General features: G+C 48.9%; 2 protein-coding genes and 1 long non-coding RNA gene across 7 annotated transcripts in view; 1 reads left to right on the top strand and 2 right to left on the bottom strand.

Annotated features, from left to right (window-relative positions):
• The window catches only part of RGPD4 (RANBP2 like and GRIP domain containing 4), a 66,504-nt gene extending 63,031 nt beyond the window's left edge, over positions 1 to 3,473 (bottom strand). For both annotated transcript variants that reach the window (XM_030569391.1, XM_030569381.1), the window contains exon 1: positions 3,301 to 3,473. In XM_030569391.1, coding sequence (XP_030425251.1) covers positions 3,301 to 3,372 — 72 coding nt within the window. In that variant the 5' untranslated portion in view covers positions 3,373 to 3,473. The remainder of the gene's footprint in view (positions 1 to 3,300) is intronic.
• A 361-nt stretch (positions 3,474 to 3,834) lies between these two features.
• LOC115654733 lies at positions 3,835 to 10,369 on the top strand. Its single transcript, XR_004001249.1, has 3 exons — positions 3,835 to 4,539; positions 6,585 to 6,824; positions 10,337 to 10,369. It is a non-coding gene; the product is annotated as an uncharacterized LOC115654733 (long non-coding RNA).
• Positions 9,902 to 21,381, bottom strand: part of LIMS1 (LIM zinc finger domain containing 1) — a 161,561-nt gene continuing 150,081 nt past the window's right edge. For 2 of the 4 annotated variants that reach the window (XM_030569432.1, XM_030569424.1), the window contains exon 10: positions 9,902 to 11,523. In XM_030569432.1, the coding sequence (XP_030425292.1) occupies positions 11,409 to 11,523 (115 nt within the window). In that variant the 3' untranslated portion in view covers positions 9,902 to 11,408. The remainder of the gene's footprint in view (positions 11,524 to 21,381) is intronic. The other 2 variants (XM_030569442.1, XM_030569406.1) reach the window with 1 other exon arrangement.

A 21,381-nucleotide genomic window follows, 5' to 3' on the forward strand; every position in this document is an offset into this window, starting at 1 on the left:
AAATAAAGGACACTGGTGAAATCATTCCAAAAAGAAGGGGGTAAAAAAATGACAAAATAAATGAACTGCTAATTAACACTAAGTTCTCATTTTTGTATTTTTTGCTACAAACAATTTTACCTGGAACTGTAGCAAAAAAGAAACAAAGCAAATATACACCCTTTTCATCTGTAAGATGCTGCAGGAGAATGGTTCAGAACATACAGCCAGAAGCAGCAGATGGGGCCAAAATCACAGCAAAAATCCACAATAGATACCAATCTCTGTCTAAAAGGATATTTAGTGCAAAAGCTTATTCCCTCTTTGCAATTTGGGACTTAAGTTTGCCCTGGGATTTATTTTGCCTTTGTTTGACTGTAAGCTCCTTGGAGCACGGACCAAAAAACCAAAAAATGGTCCGTGCTCCTGTTTCCTATAGGGTATGGAAACAACTGATTATTGCTCTTTTTTCCCCTCACCAATTAATTCAGCCAACAGCAATTTCTACTCCTCTATCAAGGAAAACAGAAGTAGAAATAAATGTTTTAGATAATGAAGTTTGGGACTTCTTCATGCAAATTTGGTCCAGCCATTAGCTACTGGCAAGCCTCTAACATGGCACCAACTGGAAAGGGCCAAGTACTTCTCCTTCCAAGAGCATATCCATCAATGCTAACAAAACCAAGCTAAGATCCTATCATATTTCTACCGGAAGTCCACATAACTTATTTCTGAAATACTGGCATCAGCTCTGGAATCTTTACATTTTCTCAAAATGTTTTAATAATTCATAAAAAGATTGTATTATGGATCACTTCCCATATTCACAATTGGGAAACATCCTCGTGTCAGCTACAGAAATTGCTTATGAGAGAGTGCAACACTAGAAAGATTCGATGTATTTTTAAATTTTCTTTAATGCAATTTATGAACTGGAAACAAGGAGAGTCAAAAAAAATCACATGACCAGCCAGATCTCTGCAAGCCACCAGCAAATGCTCTGAGGAACATTGGTGGTCCACAGACCACAGCTCGAGAACCACTACATTAGCAGCAAATAAAGACAACCCAAAAAATTATCTATAAAGCATGTAGGGACAAGGTTTTATTGAACACTGAGCGCTTCTCTGAAAAGTGGATGAACTATGGAGGCAGAACATAAGAACGGCCATACTGGGTCAGACCAAAGGTCCATCCAGCCCAATATCCTGTCTACCGACAGTGGCCAATGCCAGGTGCCCCAGAGTGAGTGAACCTAACGGGTATTGATCAAATTAAGAATGGTTAGAATTCCTTGGTTTGTTTGTATCATTAAGTTCTCAATCAATTTTTAAAAAAAAAAAAGAAAAAAAATACAATGTTAATCACATTTAAGATGCGGGGCAAATGTACGATGACCTATTACATTCTAAGCACTACAGCAGACCCTCACTAGAACGCGCGCCTATATAGCGCAAGTTCTTTTAGAATGCTGTTGCGGCCATGGCTCCCAAATGTAATTATTTACATTGGCTGTCATGGTAATGAAGCCCCAGCCCCCTCCGTTAACATGGTACCATGCATGGATCCCGAATCCCGCGTTCTACCGGGGGTCCGGTATATTTCCAATCCCTCAACTTTCTCAAATCATGCACTATATATTACATTTCTCTCTCAGTGTTTCAGCATAAAGATTTATTTTTGAACAAAAGCATGTGGTTTTTTTTTTACCCTTTAATAAGATACCTTCAGTTTTTAATCTTCTCCATAAATACTATGTTATTGGACAAATGTGTTTGATAAGTTTGAAAAGGTCTGGTGAGCCACATTTCTTTACAATTTCAAGGGATAGTTAATTTAAATCCCTTCTTAATTTTACAATACAGAAGATCAGGAAAAAGGAAAAATGAGAAGCATCTATTTTCCATTATTTACTCTGTGTACATACAGTACAATCAGCCACAATGTTACCCATGTAAAGTCAGCATTCCCTGTTTGTGTGGGTCTTTCACACAGTGAACAGGAGCAAACATTTAAAAAAGTGTGATGTAACAACAAATAGGTGGTAGGTGTAACTTTTAAATTGAGTAAATCTGTTAACATTGTCTCTGTGGTGAAAGGCATCTGAATCCTATGACTTCCACAATCAACAAAATCTCTGCATGCGTATTTCAAGGAGGTAGTACCTATATTGTGTGTACAAATCCTGCCTAAAAAGCTTATTATATATTAAACGCACAGATGTGCCTATGAAGCACACTGTTAAATTTCCTGCCACTGCAATATACAACAATTACTGATCAGACTAAAACTACAGAACAAATTGTAACAGTTATGTTTTAAGCATTAGACTGACCTCTGGCTCTTCAGAATTAAATATCTATATTAAACTATATCAGTTTAGACCACTGGTGATCTGGAGAACATCTTCTGGGGTCTGCAGAGAGTTACTGGTGACATAGAACTAGCTAAAAATTTCCTTGCTAAAGTGCATTACCAGATAAGCTAGCTAATTCCATGTAAACAATTGTGGTAGTAGCAATGGGGTTGTTACAAGCCCATGAACAAGCAGGGAGATAAGTCAGCCACTTTTTATTAAAATGTGATCCAAGTTCTGTGAAAAGAGTTTGAGCCCTTGAATTACTGCCCTATAAATTAATAACCCTGAAAGCTAAATTACATGTTTTTTTCTTTAAGAGCAATACCAGTGTTTATCAGACAAATCAAATCTGCAGCATTGCATTAGCGACTTAAATCCTTTGCTTAGTAGAAGCAGCAGGACAAGCTTCCCTGCACGATCCCATCGCTCTCCCTCAACTCAACCCAACCGCGGAGACAGGGAAGGTCTAAGGGCTGAAGGCAAAGCGTCCATAGCCAAGAAGATGGCTCAGACCCGTCAGGGGACCCCAGCCTAGGCTACAGCCCCAGCCCCACCCCCACCGCCAGGAGCCCGGCGTTTGCAACCGGCCCACATAGGGAGAGAGGCAGGCCACATAGGGAGAGAGGCGTGACTCGCTAACCCTCCAGTTTTCCTGGCACAGGCGGGGGCCTGCTGCGTGCGGTCCCGCCGGTGCCGGATCGGGGCAGCCCCCCCGCGGCCGCCCCTCGCTGGCACCAAGTCCCTTCACCCCACTCCATTGCCAAGGGGGCCCCAGGAGCAGATCGCGCCCAGCAGCCCCCCAGGCACCCCCCGCCCCGCCGATGGACTCGCCCCGCTCCGCGGCCCTCGCTCCTGGGGAACAAGCCGCCACTCCAGCCCCGGAATCACCCGGGCGGCGGGCCGGGACTCCCCTCGCGGAGCTCGCCGGGCACGGGAGGCGGGGACACTGGCGCGCCGCTCACCTCTTTGGGGGAAGGGGCCGCGGCCTGCACCGAGGCGATGTACCGCTCCACCTCGGCCTTGCTGCGCCTCATGGTCGCGGCGCGCGCCGGACTCCGGGCGCCGCTCGCTCAGCGAAACCGAAACGCCGCCTCGCTCGCGCTGCGCCCGCCGGCGTGAGATTGGGGAGGGGGACGCTCGAGCGCCGCCCGCCGCAGGATACGTAGCGCGGCGCGCTACGTGTGTGTGCGTCGCCACCGCTTGCGGAAGCGGAAGTTACGCATGTCAGGGGTGGCCGCCTCTCTCCTGTCTTGTCCTGAATCTGGCTCTTCGCCTGTCTTCGCGCCCGCGGCGGCGCCCTCACGGCGCTTGTTTGTCCAGTCACAGTCCCAGGGAGCCAATCGCAGCGAGCGCTGGGGCGTGGTGGTGGGGGGAGAGAGTGGGGGCGCGCGCCCAGAACCGATCTGGACAACTGCGAACCGCCACTGTTACTGGGCCCCTTCAGGGATAAGTGGGGGGGGGGGGGGGGGCGCGAGCCGTGTCACTGTTGCTTGGGCTAGTAACAGTGTAAATCGGGGGCTGAGGGGCTAGTACAAAGATCAATTGTCTGTGGCCCCTGGGGCCAGGACGAGAAGTAACGGGGCTTAATCTGCAGCCAGGGAGCTTTGGGTTAGATCCAAGATAAAACTTTTTTTTAACTTTTAAGGGAAGTTGAACTGTGCAACAGGTGTCGAAGGGAGAGCCTGGTGTCCCTGCCATTGGAGGGTTTTAAGACCGGGTTGGACCAGAACCTGTCGGGGGTGGCCTAGGGTAACTCAGTCCTGCCTCAGCGTTAAGGGGCTGGTCTTGAGGATGTCTCAAGATCCCCTACATCCCTGCATTTCTGTGATACGAAAGGGGTGAGGAGAGGCTGCTTAGGACTCGTGAACTGTGTGTGACAGAACCCGGTTTGTGCATGAGATCAGCATGCCCAGTAGAGGTTTATGTCTGTGACAATTGTTTTCCACTATGGACATCGTCAGTGAATATTCTTCTGAGATTAGAATGTATGCACAATAGGCTTAATCCTCAGAGCAAGCCTGTGATTGACTGCCTACCTGGAGCCATTATGATGTGTTTATCATGAGTCCAAGCTACTTCAGCAACTGTATAAGTGTTTCCTTCAGCTCTCTCTCTGTACAGCACCCTGACCAGCAAAATATCCAGGAAGAAATAGGAGTCAAGCTCCTTCTTCCTTAAACCCAGTATTAATACATGATCTGGTAAGACAATGGTTTTCAATCAGGCATACATGCCTCCCTGGGGTACACAGAGGTCTTCCAGGGGGTAATACATCAGCTCATTTGGATATTTGCCTAGTTTTACAGCAGGTTACATAAAAAGCACTAGCAAAGTCAGTACAAACAAATTTCATTCCAACAATGACTTATACTGCTGTATATACTGTACACTGAAATATAAGTACAATATTTACATTCCATGGTATTAAGGGGAAAATAAGCATTTTTTCTGTGATATTGTACTGTGATACATTTGTATTTTTATGTTTGATTTTGTAAGAAAGTACTTTTTAAGTGAAGTGAAACTTGTGGGTACACAAGACAAATCTGACTCCTGAAAGGGGGACAGTAGTTTGGAAAGGCTGAGAGCCACTGCTGTAAGAGACCTTGGGAGCATGTGTCAGATCAAATAATCAGAATTTGGGGTGGGATACAACCTACCATCTATATATAAAGCAAGTGAATTGTCTGGTGGATGGAAACTGGGAATATGAAAGTACACCTCCTTTAGGAACTTGTTTAGATGTTTCAGATGGAGCCCTGTTTGTTCCTGGTCCTCGGCATAGAATGAGGAACAACCGTTGATGTGGAATTGGTTGTAGTGCTCTGAAGTACATGATTAGAGCCCTATCAAATTCCTGGCCATGAAAAATGCATCATGGACTGTGAAATCTGGTCTTTTATGTGATTTTACCCTCTACTATACAGATTTCATGGGGGAGACCGGCATTTCTCAAATTGTGCATCTGACCCAAAAGGGAGTTGGAAGATTATTTTGGGAGGGGTGGTCACGGTATTGCCACCCTTACTTCTGTACTGCCTTCAGATCTGGATGGTTGGAGAGCGGTGGCTGTTGGCTGGCGCCCAGCTCTAAACGCAGCATCTCACCAGCAGCAGCACAGAAATAAGGATGGCATGGTATGGTATTGCTACCCTTACTTCAGTGCTGCTGGCTTCTGGGCAGCCAGAGAGTGGTGGCTGCTGACTGAGGGCCCAGCTCTGCAGGTAGCAGCCTAGAATTAAGGGTGACAATACCATACCATGCTACCCTTACTTCTAGTGGTGGTTCTGCCTTAGGTCAGACTAGACGATTATAATGGTTCTTTCTTACCTTAAAGTCTATGATTCTATGAAAACTGGGCTCCCAGCCAGCAGCCACTGCTCTCCAACTGCCCAGCTCTGAAGGCAGCGCCACCACCAGCAGCAGCACAGAAGTGAGGGTAGCAGTACTGCAACCCCCCTCCCCCCATAACTCCTTTTTTGGTGAAATTTCATATTTAAATAGGTGAAATCATGAAATTTATGATTTTTAAAATCCTATGACCATGCAATTGACCAAAATGGCCCATGAAATTGGTAGGGCCTATAGATGATGGATGGTTTCATTCATGTCCACACGTTTCTATGGCCTGCTTGAGATAAGGAAGAAACAAAACTGTGGCTTTGATTCTTGCACCACTAGAGTATGTCCACTGTCCTCATTTTGACCAAAGCCATAAGAAGCCATTTGCTTCCAAACTGAAAGTGTGGAACAAATTTTGGGCGGGGCGCTAACTTGAGACAGGGCTTGTTGGAAGTCATGCAGATTGGTTTGAGACAACTGAGGACAACTGCTGACTTTGCCTCAGCACCTTGGATTTGTTCCAGCTGTGACTTGCAAAATGGTATTCTCTCTCATACTTCAGGGGCTGCTTCAACTTGCCAAATGATCTGTATTCCTTCTGTAGCATCTGGCAGGAGCCAGGACTGTACATCTGGTTTTGTGATGATTCTGAATAGCTCCACTTTCCATAACGTTTCCCATTGTAGCGCTAAGACAGTTTAGGAACTGATTTGCCTGAGTTGTCTGATCTCAGTAATTAGACCCTGTGTATCTGCATTAAAGAGATAGGACCCCATATGTTTTTCAGGGAGAAGCTGTTTGGCTTGTGATACAGTCCATCCATGTTAGCAATTCTTGAGACTGCACATTAAGTGTGTCAAATAACATTTAATACTTTTGTTTTTATTGATTGTCATTATTGGAGGGCTCATGCTGACATTTCATACATGGGAGGGAGATGAGGTGACACCTGCTTGGATGTGGCTGCCTGTAAAAGGCCTGTTTAACGAAGAGGCCATTCCTTTCAGGTAAAAAAGGAAAATCCTCTTTGAAACACTGAGTCCCTCACAACCAGGGATGATAGCTATGTTTATCTTTAGTTGGGACTCCGCTGGGGTAGCAGATAAAACCAGAAGGAACTTCAAGGAGAGCCAGTGACAGACAGGTCTGGTTCTGCTGCCAAGCTGTCCCCCATGCTAAAATACCTGTTCTAATTGACCTGTGGATCTTAGCATGATAAAGAGAAGTGACTAGGACTAAATGGCAGGTCAGGGTATGCTACCAATTATGTACATATATTCAGTGATGAGCTGCCAAAATATTAACAGGTTCCCTCCTCCTCACCCCACGAGGTCATGCCCCATCCAACCCCCTATGTTCCTTGACACCCCCGGGACCCCTGACCCATCCACCCCCATTCCCTGTCCTGACTGCCCCTTGCTGCCCCATCCAACCCCTCCTCTCATTCCTGATGGCCCCCTGGGACCCCTGTCCCATCCAACCACCCCTTCTCTTTGTCCCTGACTGCCCCCCTGTCAAGGTATTATTCCCACTTTGAGCTTTAGCGTCCAGAAAGTGGGGACCTGCATGTACCCTTCTAAGCTTAATTCCTAGCTTAGATCTGATAGCGCTGCCACCAAACAAAAATATAGTGTTTTGGTACACTTCCTGTCCCCCCAAAACCTTCCCTGGGGGACCCAAGACCCCAAACCCCTTGGGTCTTATAACAAGGGAAAATAAACCTTTCCCCCTCCCAGACTTTCCCTGAGAGATCACTGTGATACAAACTCCTTGAATCTTAAAACAGAGAGGAATTAACATTTCCCCCTCCTTCCTTCCCCCTACCAATCCCTGGTGAGTTCAGACCCAATTCCCTTGGGTCTTACACAAGGAAAAAATCAATCAGATTCTTAAAAAAGAAAGCTTTTAATTAAAGAAAGAAAAAAGTAAAAATTATCTCTATAAAACCAAGATGGAAAATGTTTACAGGGTCTAAGCTTATACATAGACTAGAGGGACTCCCTCCCCCCTAACCTAAGATACAAGTTACAGCAAACAGAGGTAAACTACCCTTCCAGCAAAATACACATTTGCAAATTAAGAAAACAAACATAAAACTAATTCGCCTTTTCTAGCCAGTACTTACTATTCTGAACATGAGAGACTGTTAGAAAGAATGGAGACAGATCTGGTTGCACGTCTGGTCTCTCTTAGCCCCAAGAGCGAATAAAAACAAAACAAACAGCACAAACAAAGACTTCCCTCCACCAAGATTTGGAAGTATCTTGTCCCTCGATTGGTCCTTTGGTCAGGTGTCAGCCAGGTTCACTGAGCTTGTTAACCCTTTACAGGTAAAAGAGACGTTAACTCTTAACTATCTGTTTATGACACCCCCACCGCCTCATCCAACCCCTGCTCTTTCCTGACTGCCCCCTGGGACTCTTGCCCCCATTCAATCCCCCGTTCCCTGCCCTCTGACCGCCCCGACCCCTATCCACTCCCCCACAACCCACCGAACTCCCGTACCCTCTTCGAACACCCCCTCCCTGTTGCCTGCCCCCTTACCGCACTGCCTCTGGCCAGGGCCAGGTCCGCTCGGCCAGGACCGGGACCGGTGCCGCGGGGCCCGAGCCGAGCCAGGTCCACTCGGCTGGGACTGGGACTGCGGGGCCCGAGCCAGGCCGGGCTGGGTCCGCTCGGCCGGGACTGGGACCAGCGCTGCGGGGTCCGACTCCCCGGGCCGGAGCTGCTCGGCCGGGACCAGGACTGGCACTGCAGGGCCCGACTCCCCGGGCTGGGCCGGAGCCACTTGGCCGGGACCGGCACCGGCACTGGCACTGTGGGGCCCGACTCCCTGGGCCAGACCGGAGCCACTCGACCGGGACAGGCGCCACGGGACTCGACTCCCTGGGCTCGATCCACTCAGCCGAGACCGGGACCGGCGCTGCGGGGCCCGATTCCCCGGGCCGGGCCGGAGCCGCTGCGGCCAGAGCCGGGGGTGCTTGGCTGGGACCGGGCAGGGGCGCTCAGCCAGAGCCAGGCCAGGGCCAAGGGGAGCCAGACAGGGCCGCGCCGTGCCTCCCTGGAGCCCTCCTCGTGCCTCCAGCCCCAGCTTACCTGCCTACTGCTTGTTTCAGGCTTCCCGTGAACATCTGATTCGTGGGAAGCAGGGGAGGGGGAGGAGGAAGAGGGCGGAGCGTTCAGGGGAGGAGGAGGATGTGAACTGGGGCCAGGGGCGGGGTGGACAGCTGCCCGAGGTTTTGTTAAATTTAAAAGCTTTTTTAGAACCGGTTGTCCTGGAACAACCAGTTCTAAAAGCATTTCTAAATGTAACAACTGGTTCCTGCAAACCGGCTCCAGCTCACCACTGCATATATTATAACATTTACACAGTACCGCTGCCACATGATGATGTCCTCAGTGATGCCCAGGTCTTTTTCCTGATATGTTACAGTTAACTTAGAACTCAATAAGTGTATGGATTTAACTTACTTTTCAATGTTTATTACCTTGCATTTCTCATCAGTGAATTTCATATGGGATCATGCATCCGACGAAGTGGGTATTCACCCACGAAAGCTTATGCTCCAATACGTCTGTTAGTCTATAAGGTGCCACAGGACTCTCTGTTGCTTTTTACAGATTCAGACTAACACGGCTACCCCTCTGATATGGGATCATGTTAGCTGCTCACTAGTTAGAGTTGGGCCCTCTGAAGTTCCTTGGTCTTTTCTAGTTTTGATTATAATGAGTAAGGAAGATAAATTTATTCTGCATAGTTGTTAAATATCCAATGTGACCCGTGTGCTAATGTGAAAATGTATGGTGACTGACTGTGTGTTGGATGAGGGTGGGCAGCATTCAGGGGTAGATTTCAAAACTAGCCTATTTTAAATTATTTTATTTTAGGAAAAGTTAGCATGTATTTTATCTGAAACATTTCCTAGACAGTTCAACTATCCACTGAACAGTATCTGAAATTTAAAAGCTAAAGTAATTTATTAAAGTCGGAAATAGACGGACTGTAGTTCTGCTTTAAGGGAAAAGTACAGTAAGGGAAATACAGCCTTAACTATGGAATCACTTCTGACAGTTCAATAACACAACAAACTGTGGGCGGTACTCTGTGTAGCACTAATAAGGCTACATATTAGAGAACATATACGGGGCTACAATAAGACAACATATACGGGGTCTTTCACCTTCACAACCAAACATCCCTTTAGGAAAAAGTCAGACAAGTTGTATTCTATAGTCTTTATTAATCACACTGGGAAGCTTAGCATTTAAACCAACTAAGGGATATTTTTTCTTAAAGATATGAAATGAAACTTTAGTTGGTAGAATATAATCCTATACAATCTGTTTAGGTTGCTATAGTAAAGGAAAAAAATATTTATTAATTTTGTTAAACAAGTTTGCCATACTACTGCACTTTTCTAAAGGAAGGGAAGCCCCCCCAGATCCTTTATGAATACAAATGAATAGCATAAGACTTAGAAGTATGTTATAGGGAATTCTGATCAGTTTGGACCCAGTCCTTCAAGGCTGACATGGAAGCTGAAGGTGCTCAGCACCTTCCAGGATAGACTATTTATACATACACTCAGTGGTGTAAAAGTAACATTAAGAGATGAAAGAGAATTATTTCATGTACTCTTAAAAAAATTAATTCAGCCTAGAAGCAACATAATGTATTTTTTTTAAATTCAGGTGTTCTCAATATTTGAAAAAAACAACGCATACGTCTTACAGAGTTGAAGTAGTTAAAGCGTATTATCTCTTATAATACCTGGTATACATTTTCTGCATAAAAATATAAAATAAAAATAAAACTGTATATATATTTAATGCATCAAATTTTTGGAATACTATTGTGAAAGATACAGAAGAATAAGGCACAAAATGTAAGTAAAATACAAAAACACTCATGAACGTTATTGGATTATTTTAAACGGAACATAGCAAAATTCAGGTAGCTCTGAATATGCATATTTCTTGCAACAGGAATATGTTTTCTGTATTTCCATTACAACTTTTAAGTCTGATATACAAAGATTAATTATGTAAGAATTATCTATTAAAGGCACTACACTTTTGCAGTGGTTGCACTTAGAAGTCTGACTTTCTTCAGAGACATTTAAAATAAGGCTTCATAATGACTACTTGGATCTGAATCTAAAAAATGAATAGTTCCATAAAAAGGGATGCTACAGTCATTTAAAGACTTACAAACATGCTTAATTCTGTGCATGAGTATTACCATTAACTTCAACGGCACTCTTTGTGTACAGAAAGCTAGGCTTGTCTGTTAAGTCCATGCAGGATATGCACAAGCAGATCTTATGTCTGCACAGAATCCCACTGATATCAGTGGGTACAAGGCAGATCCCACTGCAGTACCAGAGCCATAAGAGTTTAACATGAATCTGTATCTACAATTTACTATGCAAGTACAACCTACATATCAACAAATACGTATACATGTAAATATCAAATACAGAATTGAAGATATATTTTGTTTTTGCCAGTTATGAGGTTTATATAAAATGTAGGGGGGTTTTAGATGCATGTTTTGCAGGAGATGAGGAAAGTACTTTAGTATGAAGCTAGTCATGCATCAAGGAAACTCATTTTTTTTGCTTATGTATTGCTAAATTGCAGCCTCAAAGAAAAATAAAATAAAAGTCAAGTAATAGCTGTAATATTTTCTTGTTTTTGCACAGGAAGATGAGATTAGAAGGAGGCTTTACTTCCTCCCTAAAGTTTCAGCTAGTTTCTTCAATCTTTTCTTCAGCTCCAAAGGAAACTTCTCATAGCATTTCTTGCAGACAGGCTTCATATCAAATTCAACAAATTTGTTCCTACAAATGATACAAACGGAAAAATATCTTTAGTGAAAGAGATTTCAAAGAGTATTTGTAGCATTCCATATTGACATAGTACAGGCAGCAAAATAATGCTTTTTCAGTATTTTGCTCAAAATATACATGGAGCTAAGATTATAAATGATATAGCAAGACAGCAAATGTAGATGTATACATGAATCTATTTTTTTTATGATACATACAATTATATTTGTTATTAGCAATGCCCAGCTTTGTCACTGGGTGCCAACATTCAGGAAGGAAAACCCAAATTCAGGAGAAACTTTTTATTTTTATTTTTTTAACCCTGGCAGGTTAAGTACAGGTGAATTTGCTAAAGGTGACAGATTTGAGTTTTGAAAGATTGAGATGGCCAGTCATTGCACATATAGTCAATATTTACGTGAAAAAGACATGAAAGTAAATAGCGGAAGTGAAAGAAACAACTGAACAGGAAAACAGAAAAAAAATAGAGAACTTTTGGATACTGAAGAAAATTGTTTTATGCAATACTGTGTGTTATGCAACCACTGAATTGTAAACCTAACAGTAAAAATACACACTGTATTTTCAGAAGTCTGTGGACACCAGTGTTATGGAAAGACGGTTACTCACCTTTGTAACTGTTGTTCTTCGAGATGTGTTGCTCATATCCATTCCAGTTAGGTGTGTGCGCCGCACGTGCACATTCGTCGGAAAACTTTTACCCTAGCAACTCAGTGGGCCGGCAGGTCGCCCCCTAGAGTGGCGCCATCATGGCACTTGATATATACCCCTGCCGGCCCGCCCGCTCCTCAGTTCCTTCTTGCCGGCTACTCCGACAGTGGGGAAGGAGGGCGGGTGTGGAATGGATATGAGCAACACATCTCGAAGAACAATAGTTACAAAGGTGAGTAACCGTCTTTTCTTCTTCGAGTGATTGCTCATATCCATTCCAGTTAGGTGAATCCCAAGCCTTACGTAGGCAGTGGGGTCGGAGTGAAATGTGGCAGAATGAAAACTGCTGAGCCGGAGGCTACAGCCTCTCTTGACTGTTGAACCAGGGCATACTGCGAAGCAAAGGTATGGACCGAGGACCAATGGAGCTGCGCGACAGATCTCGTGGGTAGGAACACGAGCCAGCAAGGCGGCAGATGAAGCCTGAGCCCTGGTAGAGTGTACGATGATGTGGCTTGGGGAAATATGAGCCAAATCATAACAAGTGCAGATGTACGCCATCACCCAAGATGAGATCCTCTGAGAGGAAAACAAGCAAGCCCTCCCTTTGGCCCGCTACCGTGACAGAGCTGGGGCACCTTACGAAATGGCTCTGTCAGCGCAATATAAATGCGAGCACTCCACAGATGTCCAAGGAGTGCAATGGTTGTGCCCATTGCGTTGAGCTGTGGGTAACATGAAAGGCCGAAACCACCTTAGGGAGGAAAGCCACCGTAAGAGCTCTGAGCTCGGAGACCCGTCTGGCCGATGTAACAGCTACGAGGAAAGTTGTCGTCCAAGACAGGTATAGCAGAGGGCCATTCGTGAACGGCTCAAATGGGGGAGACATACGTCTGGCTAAAACTAGGTTGAGGTCCCAGGTTGGGACTGGGCGGCGCACCCGAGGGTGCAAGCGCTCCAAGCCCTTGAGGGACCTCGAACCTATAGCGGAACGTCCACCTTAGCCTGGCTGGAAGGTAGAGATGGCCGCTGAGTGTATCCTCAGCGATGATACTGCCAGGTCCTGCAGCTGAAGGCCAGAGGCAGGCCAAATAGAGGGGATCGAGACCTCAGCAGGAGCAAGATCGAGCGTATTGCAGCTGTAGAAGAAACGCTTCCACCTGGCCCAGTACTTGACCAGGTGGAAGGCTTCCTGTCACCCCGGCTCAGTTACGCAGCAGCCACACCGTGAGGCGAAGAGGCTGCAGGTCCGGGTGACTAAGCCTGTCGTTGCCCTGAGTGATGAGGTCTGGGTGGGGTGGCAGGGTAATTGGGTTGGTTATTGACAGGCCGAGCAACGTGGTATATCAGTGCTGCCTGGACCACTCTGGAGTGATCATGATGATGCGCGCTCTGCCCCTGCGGAGTTTGAGCAGGACCTAAAGAACCAGTGGGAACAGTGGGAAGGCATAACGGAGTTGGCCTTTCCACGGCATCAGGAATGCGTCCAAGATCGATCCCGAGGAGAGACCTTGGAAGGAGCAGAACATCTGGCATTTTCTGCTCTCACGGTGAGCAAACAGGTCTATGTGAGGAAACATCTCCACTTCTGGAAAGCAGAACGCCTCACATGGGGGAGAGTGATCACTCGTAAGACAGGAAAGACCTGCTGAGTCAAAGCGCCAAGACGTTCCGAACGCCTGGGAGAAAGGACGTCACCAGCTCCATCGAGTGGGCCATGCAAAAGTCCCGGAAATGGATGGCCTCCTGACAAAAGGGGGGAGGTCCCCCCCTGGTTATTTATGAAGCACATGGCCGTTGTGTTGGCTGTAAACACCGAGATACCACGGCCTCACAGCTGCCGCTGGAACCCCTGGCATGCCAGGCGGACTACTCTCATTTTGGGGGCATTGATGTGAAATGCCAGCTCCCGAGAAGACCAAAGGCCTTAAGCTCGGAGGTGACCATGAGCACTCGAGCAGAGAGATGACGTGTCCGTCGTCAGGGGCAGTGAGGGCTGGGGCGGATGGAACCGCATCCCTGCCCACACCAGGGAGGGAGTTAGCCACCACTCTAGGGAGCCTAAGGTTCTCGAGGGAACGGTGACTACCATGACCATTGGCTCCCTGTCCGGGTGGTACGCCGAGGTGAGCCGGACTTGGAGAGGACGGAGGCGGAGCTTGGCGTGTTTGGATACAAACTTGCGGGCAGCCATGGACCCAGGAGACTGAGACAAGTACGAGCCGAGGTCGTTGGGAAAGCCTGCAGACCTCAGATGATTGTTGCCATCGCCTAAAACGCAGTTGTGATAAGCAGGCTCCGGCTAGGTAGGAGACCAGGATAGCCCCTAGGAAGTCCAACCTCTGCGTGGGAACCAGAGTGGATTGCTCTATAGTAATCATCAGGCCTTGACCTGTGAATAAGATCGTGATGATGCCCACGCGCTGAGTGGTTTGTGTCTCAGAGTCTCCTCGGATAAGCGAATCGTCCAGATACGGAAAAACGCATATCCGACATCAGCAAAGGTAGGCGGCGACTATGGCCGTAAACCAGTTGGCTAGAAAGTGGAGGTATCTCCTGTGCGGAGGGAAGATGGCGTTGCGAAAGTACGCGTCCTTCATATCAAGGGCGGCATAGTAGCCCCCAGGAGGCAAGGATGGCATAATGGTTCCCAGGGATACCGTGCGGAACTTCAACCTTATCCTAAACCGGTTGAGTCCGTGCAGGACTAGGAAGGTCTGAGACCTCCGTTCGAGTGGGGGACTAGGGCATAACGGGAGTAAACCCCCTTGCCCCTTTCGTCAGTCGGCGTTTGCACCTCTTGTACGAGGAATTGCTCGTGAGAGGGGTCCCAGAAGGGGGACAGGGCTGGAACAAATTAGAGGTGGTACCTATGCTCCACCGTGCGCAGGACCCAGCGATCTGAAATTAACTGGGGCCATGCCAGGAGAAAGCGGGATTGGGATCCTGGCCGATGACTGGTACACCGCCCTCAGGCGCACCTTAGAAGGTTCGTCTTTGGTCCCAGTGGTAATTGCGAGGGACCTTGACCTTGGCTCTTTAGGGGTCCTGACGTTCGTCTGCGACCACCTTGGCCTCGCTGTTTGCCAAAGTCCTGTCTCTGGCTAGGCACAGAGTATGGTGGCTGGGGACAGAAAGGCCTGCGTTTGGTCGCTGGCATATGCATGCTGAGAGAGCGCATTAGGACCCTATTGTCCATCAGGCTTCACAGCCTGGGGCTGTCTTTGCCGCGAAGAGGCCTTTACCAACAAAGGGTAAATCCTGAATGGCATACTGCAGCTCCGGCTGGAGGTTTGAAACCTGAAGCCATGAGATGCACCTCATGGCGACACCAAAGGCCAGAGTCCTGGCTGCAGAGTCTGCTGCGTCCAACGAGGCCTGGAGGGACGCTCTGGGTACCTTTTTCCCCCGTCCTTCAAGACGGCAGCGAACTCTTGGTGGGAGTTTTGAGGGAGAAACTCCATAAACTAAACTACCTTCACCCAGGTGCTATAATTATAGCAGCTAAGCAAGGCTTGTTGCCTTGCTACCCAGAGCTGCAGGGCCTCTGCAGAGTACACCTGGCGGCCAAGCAGGTTCATTCGCCAAGCCTCTTTCGGTTTCGGGGCTGGTGCCCGCTGGCCATCGTATCAGAATCGTGGTCCTGAGCATAAGATCTGCGCATGTGGGATGACACGGATGCGTGTCTGGATGGCCATGGAGGTACTAAAAGAAGGCACAGGCAGAGTCTCTGACCCTATCGGACCTTGCCCAACTCGGCACCGGGGACCGGCACCGGGAGGCGTACCGGTACCTGGAACGACATCCAGACCCGCAACCAGAATGGTGCCGGGAGGTCGACCGAGATCTCGAGGCTTGGGGAGAGGCTACAGGAGTCAAGGTACCTGTTGCGGTGCCGGGAGTCGGAACGGTGCCGATAGCGGGTCGGCAAACGGGATACCGACCGGTGCAGCGAGTGCGACCAGTACCGATGAGGAAAACAGCACCGGGACTGCAAGTGGTGTCGGGTGTGCCGACAGGACCTGGAGTGTCTGCGGGACCGTGATCATGAACGGTGCCGCTCTGCTGTGCTGACAGAGGACAGTCACATGAAGAGACTGTATTACCCGCACCAGCGGTGCCGGGGTCAGGCAGCATCGACTCTGTCATGACAATGAGATCCCTCGCCGTTGGTAATGTCGCCGGCGTGGAGGGAACAGCAGGCTCAACCACAGTGCATACTGGGGAGCCGTCAGGCACCGGATTCGACGGCCCTTGTGGGACTGGAATCGACGGTGCCGACGTTGTCGGTGCCTCAGAGGTGTCGGTGCCGGGCAATCCGACTTAGACAAGCTCTCTGGCTGCGGTGCCGTTGGCACGGAAGCAGCAGGAGCAGTAGCTCAACCACGGCGCGTGCCAGGGAGCCGTCAGGCACCGGATTCTACGGCCCTTGTGGGACTGGGATCGACGGTGCCGACGTCGTCGGTGCCTCAGCAGGTGTCTGTGCCGGGCGATCCGACTTAGACGAGCTCTCTGACTGCGGTGCCGCTGGCACGGAAGCAGCAGGAGCAGTAGCTCAACCACTGCGCGTGCCGGGGAGCCGTCAGGCACCGGATTCTACGGCCCTTGTGGGACTGGGATCGACGGTGCCGACGTCGTCGGTGCCTCAGCAGGTGTCAGTGCCGGGCGATCCAACTTAGACGAGCTCTCTGGCTGCGGTGCAGTTGGCACGGAAGCAGCAGGAGCAGTAAGCTCTACCACGGCGCGTGCCGAGGAGCCGTCAGGCACCGGATTCTAGGGCCCTTGTGGGACCGGGATCGACGGTGCCGACATCGTCGGTGCCTCAGCAGGTGTCGGTGCCGGGCGATCCGACTTAGACGAGCTCTCTGGCTGCGGTGCAGTTGGCACGGAAGCAGCAGGAGCAGTAAGCTCTACCACGGCGCGTGCCGGGGAGCTGTCAGGCACCGGATTCAATGGCCCTGGGGGACTGGAATCGACGGTGCCGATGTCATCGGTGCCTCTGCAAGTGTCGGTGCTGGACAATCTGACTTAGACGAGCTGTCTGGCTGCGATGCAGGTGGCACGGAAGCAGCAGGAGCAGGGGGCTCAACCACGGCGCGTGCCAGGGAGCCGTCAGGCACCAGCAGGAATCGTAGGCTTTCTCGACCTCGGAGGAAGGGAGCGGTGCCGAGTCGACTTCGGTGCCGGCGACGGCCGGTGCCGAAAGGCCTTGGCAGTACCGGCGAGGTCCGGTGCCGAGGAGGCACTTCTGCCAGCCGCTTGATCATCGCTCGGCGCCAAAGGTGGAGGGGTAAGTGAAAGTCCCGCTCCTTTTTGTTCTCAGCTTAAAAGCCTTGCAAATGGGGCACTTAGCTGTCAAGTGTGATTCCCTGAGGCACTTCAAACAGGAGTCGTGTGGATCTCCCTTCGGCATCGGCTTCTGGCAGGCCGAGCCCATTTTAAAACCCAGTGAGCCGTGCATGGGCTCCGGCACCGGGTTCATGGAAGGGGCTACTTCCTGAACCCCGCTAACTATTACTAAACTAACTATGTTAGCAAAGAAAAAACATATAACTATACAAATATATATATAAAAGGATTATAACTGCATAACTATATACGAGAACTACGAGTAGCTAGGGAAGTGGAGGTCAGCTAAGCCGCGCTCCACTGTTCCAACGACCGACACGGGCGGTAAGAAGGAACTGAGGAGCGGGCGGGCCGGCAGGGGTATATATCAAGCGCCATGATGGCGCCACTCTAGGGGGCGACCTGCCGGCCCACTGAGTTGCTAGGGTAAAAGTTTTCCGACGAATGTGCACGCGCGGCGCACACACCTAACTGGAATGGATATGAGCAATCACTCGAAGAAGAACCTACAGATATCTGATGGGGGTATAGGCAAGGACTTTTATTTAGAAGATGCTATGAATTTCCATACTGGATCAGAGCAGTGACCATATATAAGTATCGTGTCTCTGACAGTTGCAAGTACTAGCTGCTTCAGAGGAAAATGGAAAAATCCCTGCAGTTGGCAGTTATGAGCCAGTTTGCCCACGAGACAGGAAGAGCCATTGTATCTACAAAACACAAACTGCTATCAAATGCACAATAAACAAACACCAGAAAAATAAGATTTCTTTCAATTGTTGTAATCTCGAGCTACTTAAAACAATACATACTAAATTTTCAGATGGAAATGTAATTTTCAAGTTGACTGTGTCTGATATTTTAACAAGTCTTTTCAATATCGAAACAGTAAAAAAACCTCTTCTGTTTATCAATCCATATTGGACATGATTTTCTAATCTCCCATAGGCTTCCCTGAGCTGTTAATTTAAATGCCACTTTGCAGCAATATGGTGGATTGTAACAGGAGACTCAGTCCAATGTGAATTATAAACTTTATTTAAAAAAAATAAAAAACCTCACTATAAAGAACTTTTGGAGAATTTCAAAAAACACAATATAAACTCTTTATGAACTGTAAGAAACAAGTCAGTTACTATTCAAAGGGCATCTTGACAGAGTTTTCAAAAAACGGTTACCCACCTTTTTGCAACAGTTGTTCTTCGAGATGTGTTGCTCATGTCCATTCCATTGTAGGTGTGCACATGCAGACATGTGCAGCTGTCAGAGACTTTTGCCTTATTGATACCCATAGGGCCGGCTGTGGTACCCTCTGGAGTGCCGCACTCATGGTGCGGTATATCAGGCGCTGCCAGCCTGCGTCCTCTCAGTTCCTTCTTGCCAACAACTGCAACAGAGGGGCAGGAGGGCAGGTAATGGAATGGACATAAGCCACACATCTTGAAGAACAACAGTTACAAAAAGGTGGGGGTAACCGTTTTTTCTTTGTCAAGTGCTTGCTCATGTCGATTCCATTGTAGGTGATTTACAAGCAGAATCCCAGGAGGTGGGCTCGAAGTTCACAATCTTGCAGATTGTAGTACTGCTCTGCCAAAACGCGCATCAGCCTGAGCCTGCTGGTTCAGCGCATAGTGCGTGACAAACGTGTGGATGGATGACCAGGTTGCAGCATGGCAAATTTCCTGGATCGGCACCTGAGTGAGGAAGGCCGCCACTGAGGCCTGTGCCCGAGTGGAGTGGGCCATCACAATCGGTGGCAGGGGCACCTTCACCAGCTCATAGCAGTAGCAGTTACAGGCTGTGATCCAGGACAAGATCCTCTGGGTGGACATTGGACAACCCTTCATTTGGTCCGCAACAGCAACAAACCGCTGTGAAGACTTATGGAATGGCTTCAGTCTCTCTATATAGAAGGCCAGAGCTCCCCTAATGTCCAAGGTGAGCAGCTTGCGTTCCTCATCCCTTGCATAAGGCTTTGGGCAAGGGACTGGAAGATATATGTCCTGACTTGCATAGAACTGAGAGACGACCTTGGGCAGAAAGGCCAGGTGCAGAAGCAGCTGGACCTTGTCCTTATAGAAGATCGTATACGTATAAGCTTGGATGTGAGCATCCTGATCTCAGACACCCTACGAGCTGAAGTTATAGCGACCAAAAGGAGACATTCCAGGATAACAGCAGAAGGGAGCAGGAGGCCAGGAGCTCAAAGAGAGGCCCTGTGAGCCTGGAGAGCACAAGGTTTGAGTCCCAAGAAGGGACTGGGTCTTGGACATACAGGTAAAGGCAATCCTGACCTTTCAGAAACCATGCTGTCGTGGGATGAGCAAAGACCGACCTGCCTTGAAACGGAGGGTGGAAAGTCGAAATGGCCGCCAGATGCACCTTGATTGAGGAGCAACAGGTCCTGGAGCTTCAGATGTAGTAAATAGTCCAGGACATCCTGCAGGTGGACCTCCTCCAACCTGGATATGGCAATCTGTGGCTCAACACATGAACTGCTTCCATTTCAATACATAGATTGCCCTGGTGGGGGGCTTCCTGCTACTCAGCAAGACCTGCTGGACATTGGCAGAACACTGCCGCTCCTCCCTGTAGAAACCACGCCGTCAGGTGCAGCACCGCCAGGTTCAGGTGGAGCAGTTTCCCATGGTTCTGGGACAGTAGATCTGGCCGAAGTGGCTGCATCAGGAGCATGGCAAACCAGTGCTGATGAGGCAATGCCGAGGCTATGAGGGTGACTGAAGCTTTGTCTTACTTCACCTTGAGCAGGACTTTGTGGATCAGCAGCACTAGCAGGAAGGCATACATGAGTGCTCCCGACCGTGGGATGAGGAAGGCATCTGACAGAGAGCCCTTGTCCCTGCCCGGCAGAGAACAGAACATGTGGCACTTCCTGTTCTGTCTGGATGTGAAAAGGTGCAGCTGGGACGTCCCCCACCTTCAGAAGATCAGGTTGATCACCTCTGGATGGAGTGGCCATTCAGGGTGAGACAAGAAGCTCCTGCTTAGGCGATCCGGCCACCAGATGAACGTCCTGCTGCTCACAAAAGTCCCAAAGGCTGGTCGCTTCCTGAAAGAGGGCCAAAGACTTGGCGCCACCCTGCCTGTGCAAGTAGTACATTGCGGCCGTATTGTCTGTCAGGACCTGCACCACCTTGCCTTCCGGGGGGGGGGCAGGAAAGCCTGGCATGCCACGTGAACTGCTCTGAGTTCCCTGACATTGATATGAAGGGCTAGGTTGTGTTGCAGCCAACAGCTCCCCAGACCAGGTCCGACACTTCTGAGACCAACGTGAGCAAGGGTTACGGGGTCGCAAAAGGAACTCCCCACAGCACCAACCTGGCATCCCACCAGTTGAGCGGTGAGAGGACATGACTCAGCACTGTGACCACTCAGGAATGCCTGCTGGGAATGTAGATTGAGGCCAAACACATTTGTAGGGGCCTCAGATGAAGCCAGGCGTGGCTTACAATGTAGGTGCATGTGGCCCATCAGTTGCAGGAACGTGTGGGCCGTGGTGAGCGGCTGGCTCTGTGTGTGGGTGATCAGGTTCGACATGGCTTGAAAACGCGCTTCTGGCAGGAATGCCCTGGCCCGCCTGGAGTCGAGAACCGCACAGATGAACTCTATGCGTTTAACTGGTGCTAATGTGGATTTTTCTGTGTTTATTAGGCGACTCAAGTCGCTGCAGGTGGAGAGCACAAGATCAAAGCTCCTCTGGACCTCCTCTGAAGACCTGCACTTGATAAGCTAGTCGTCAAGATATGGAAAGATCTGAACCCCTCGACACCTCAGGTAAGCCACCACCAATGCCATGCATTTCATGAAGACCCTGGGGGCTGAGGACAG

The sequence above is a fragment of the Gopherus evgoodei genome, chromosome 1 (genome assembly GCF_007399415.2).
Source record: "Gopherus evgoodei ecotype Sinaloan lineage chromosome 1, rGopEvg1_v1.p, whole genome shotgun sequence".
NCBI classification, from domain to species: Eukaryota; Metazoa; Chordata; order Testudines; family Testudinidae; genus Gopherus; species Gopherus evgoodei.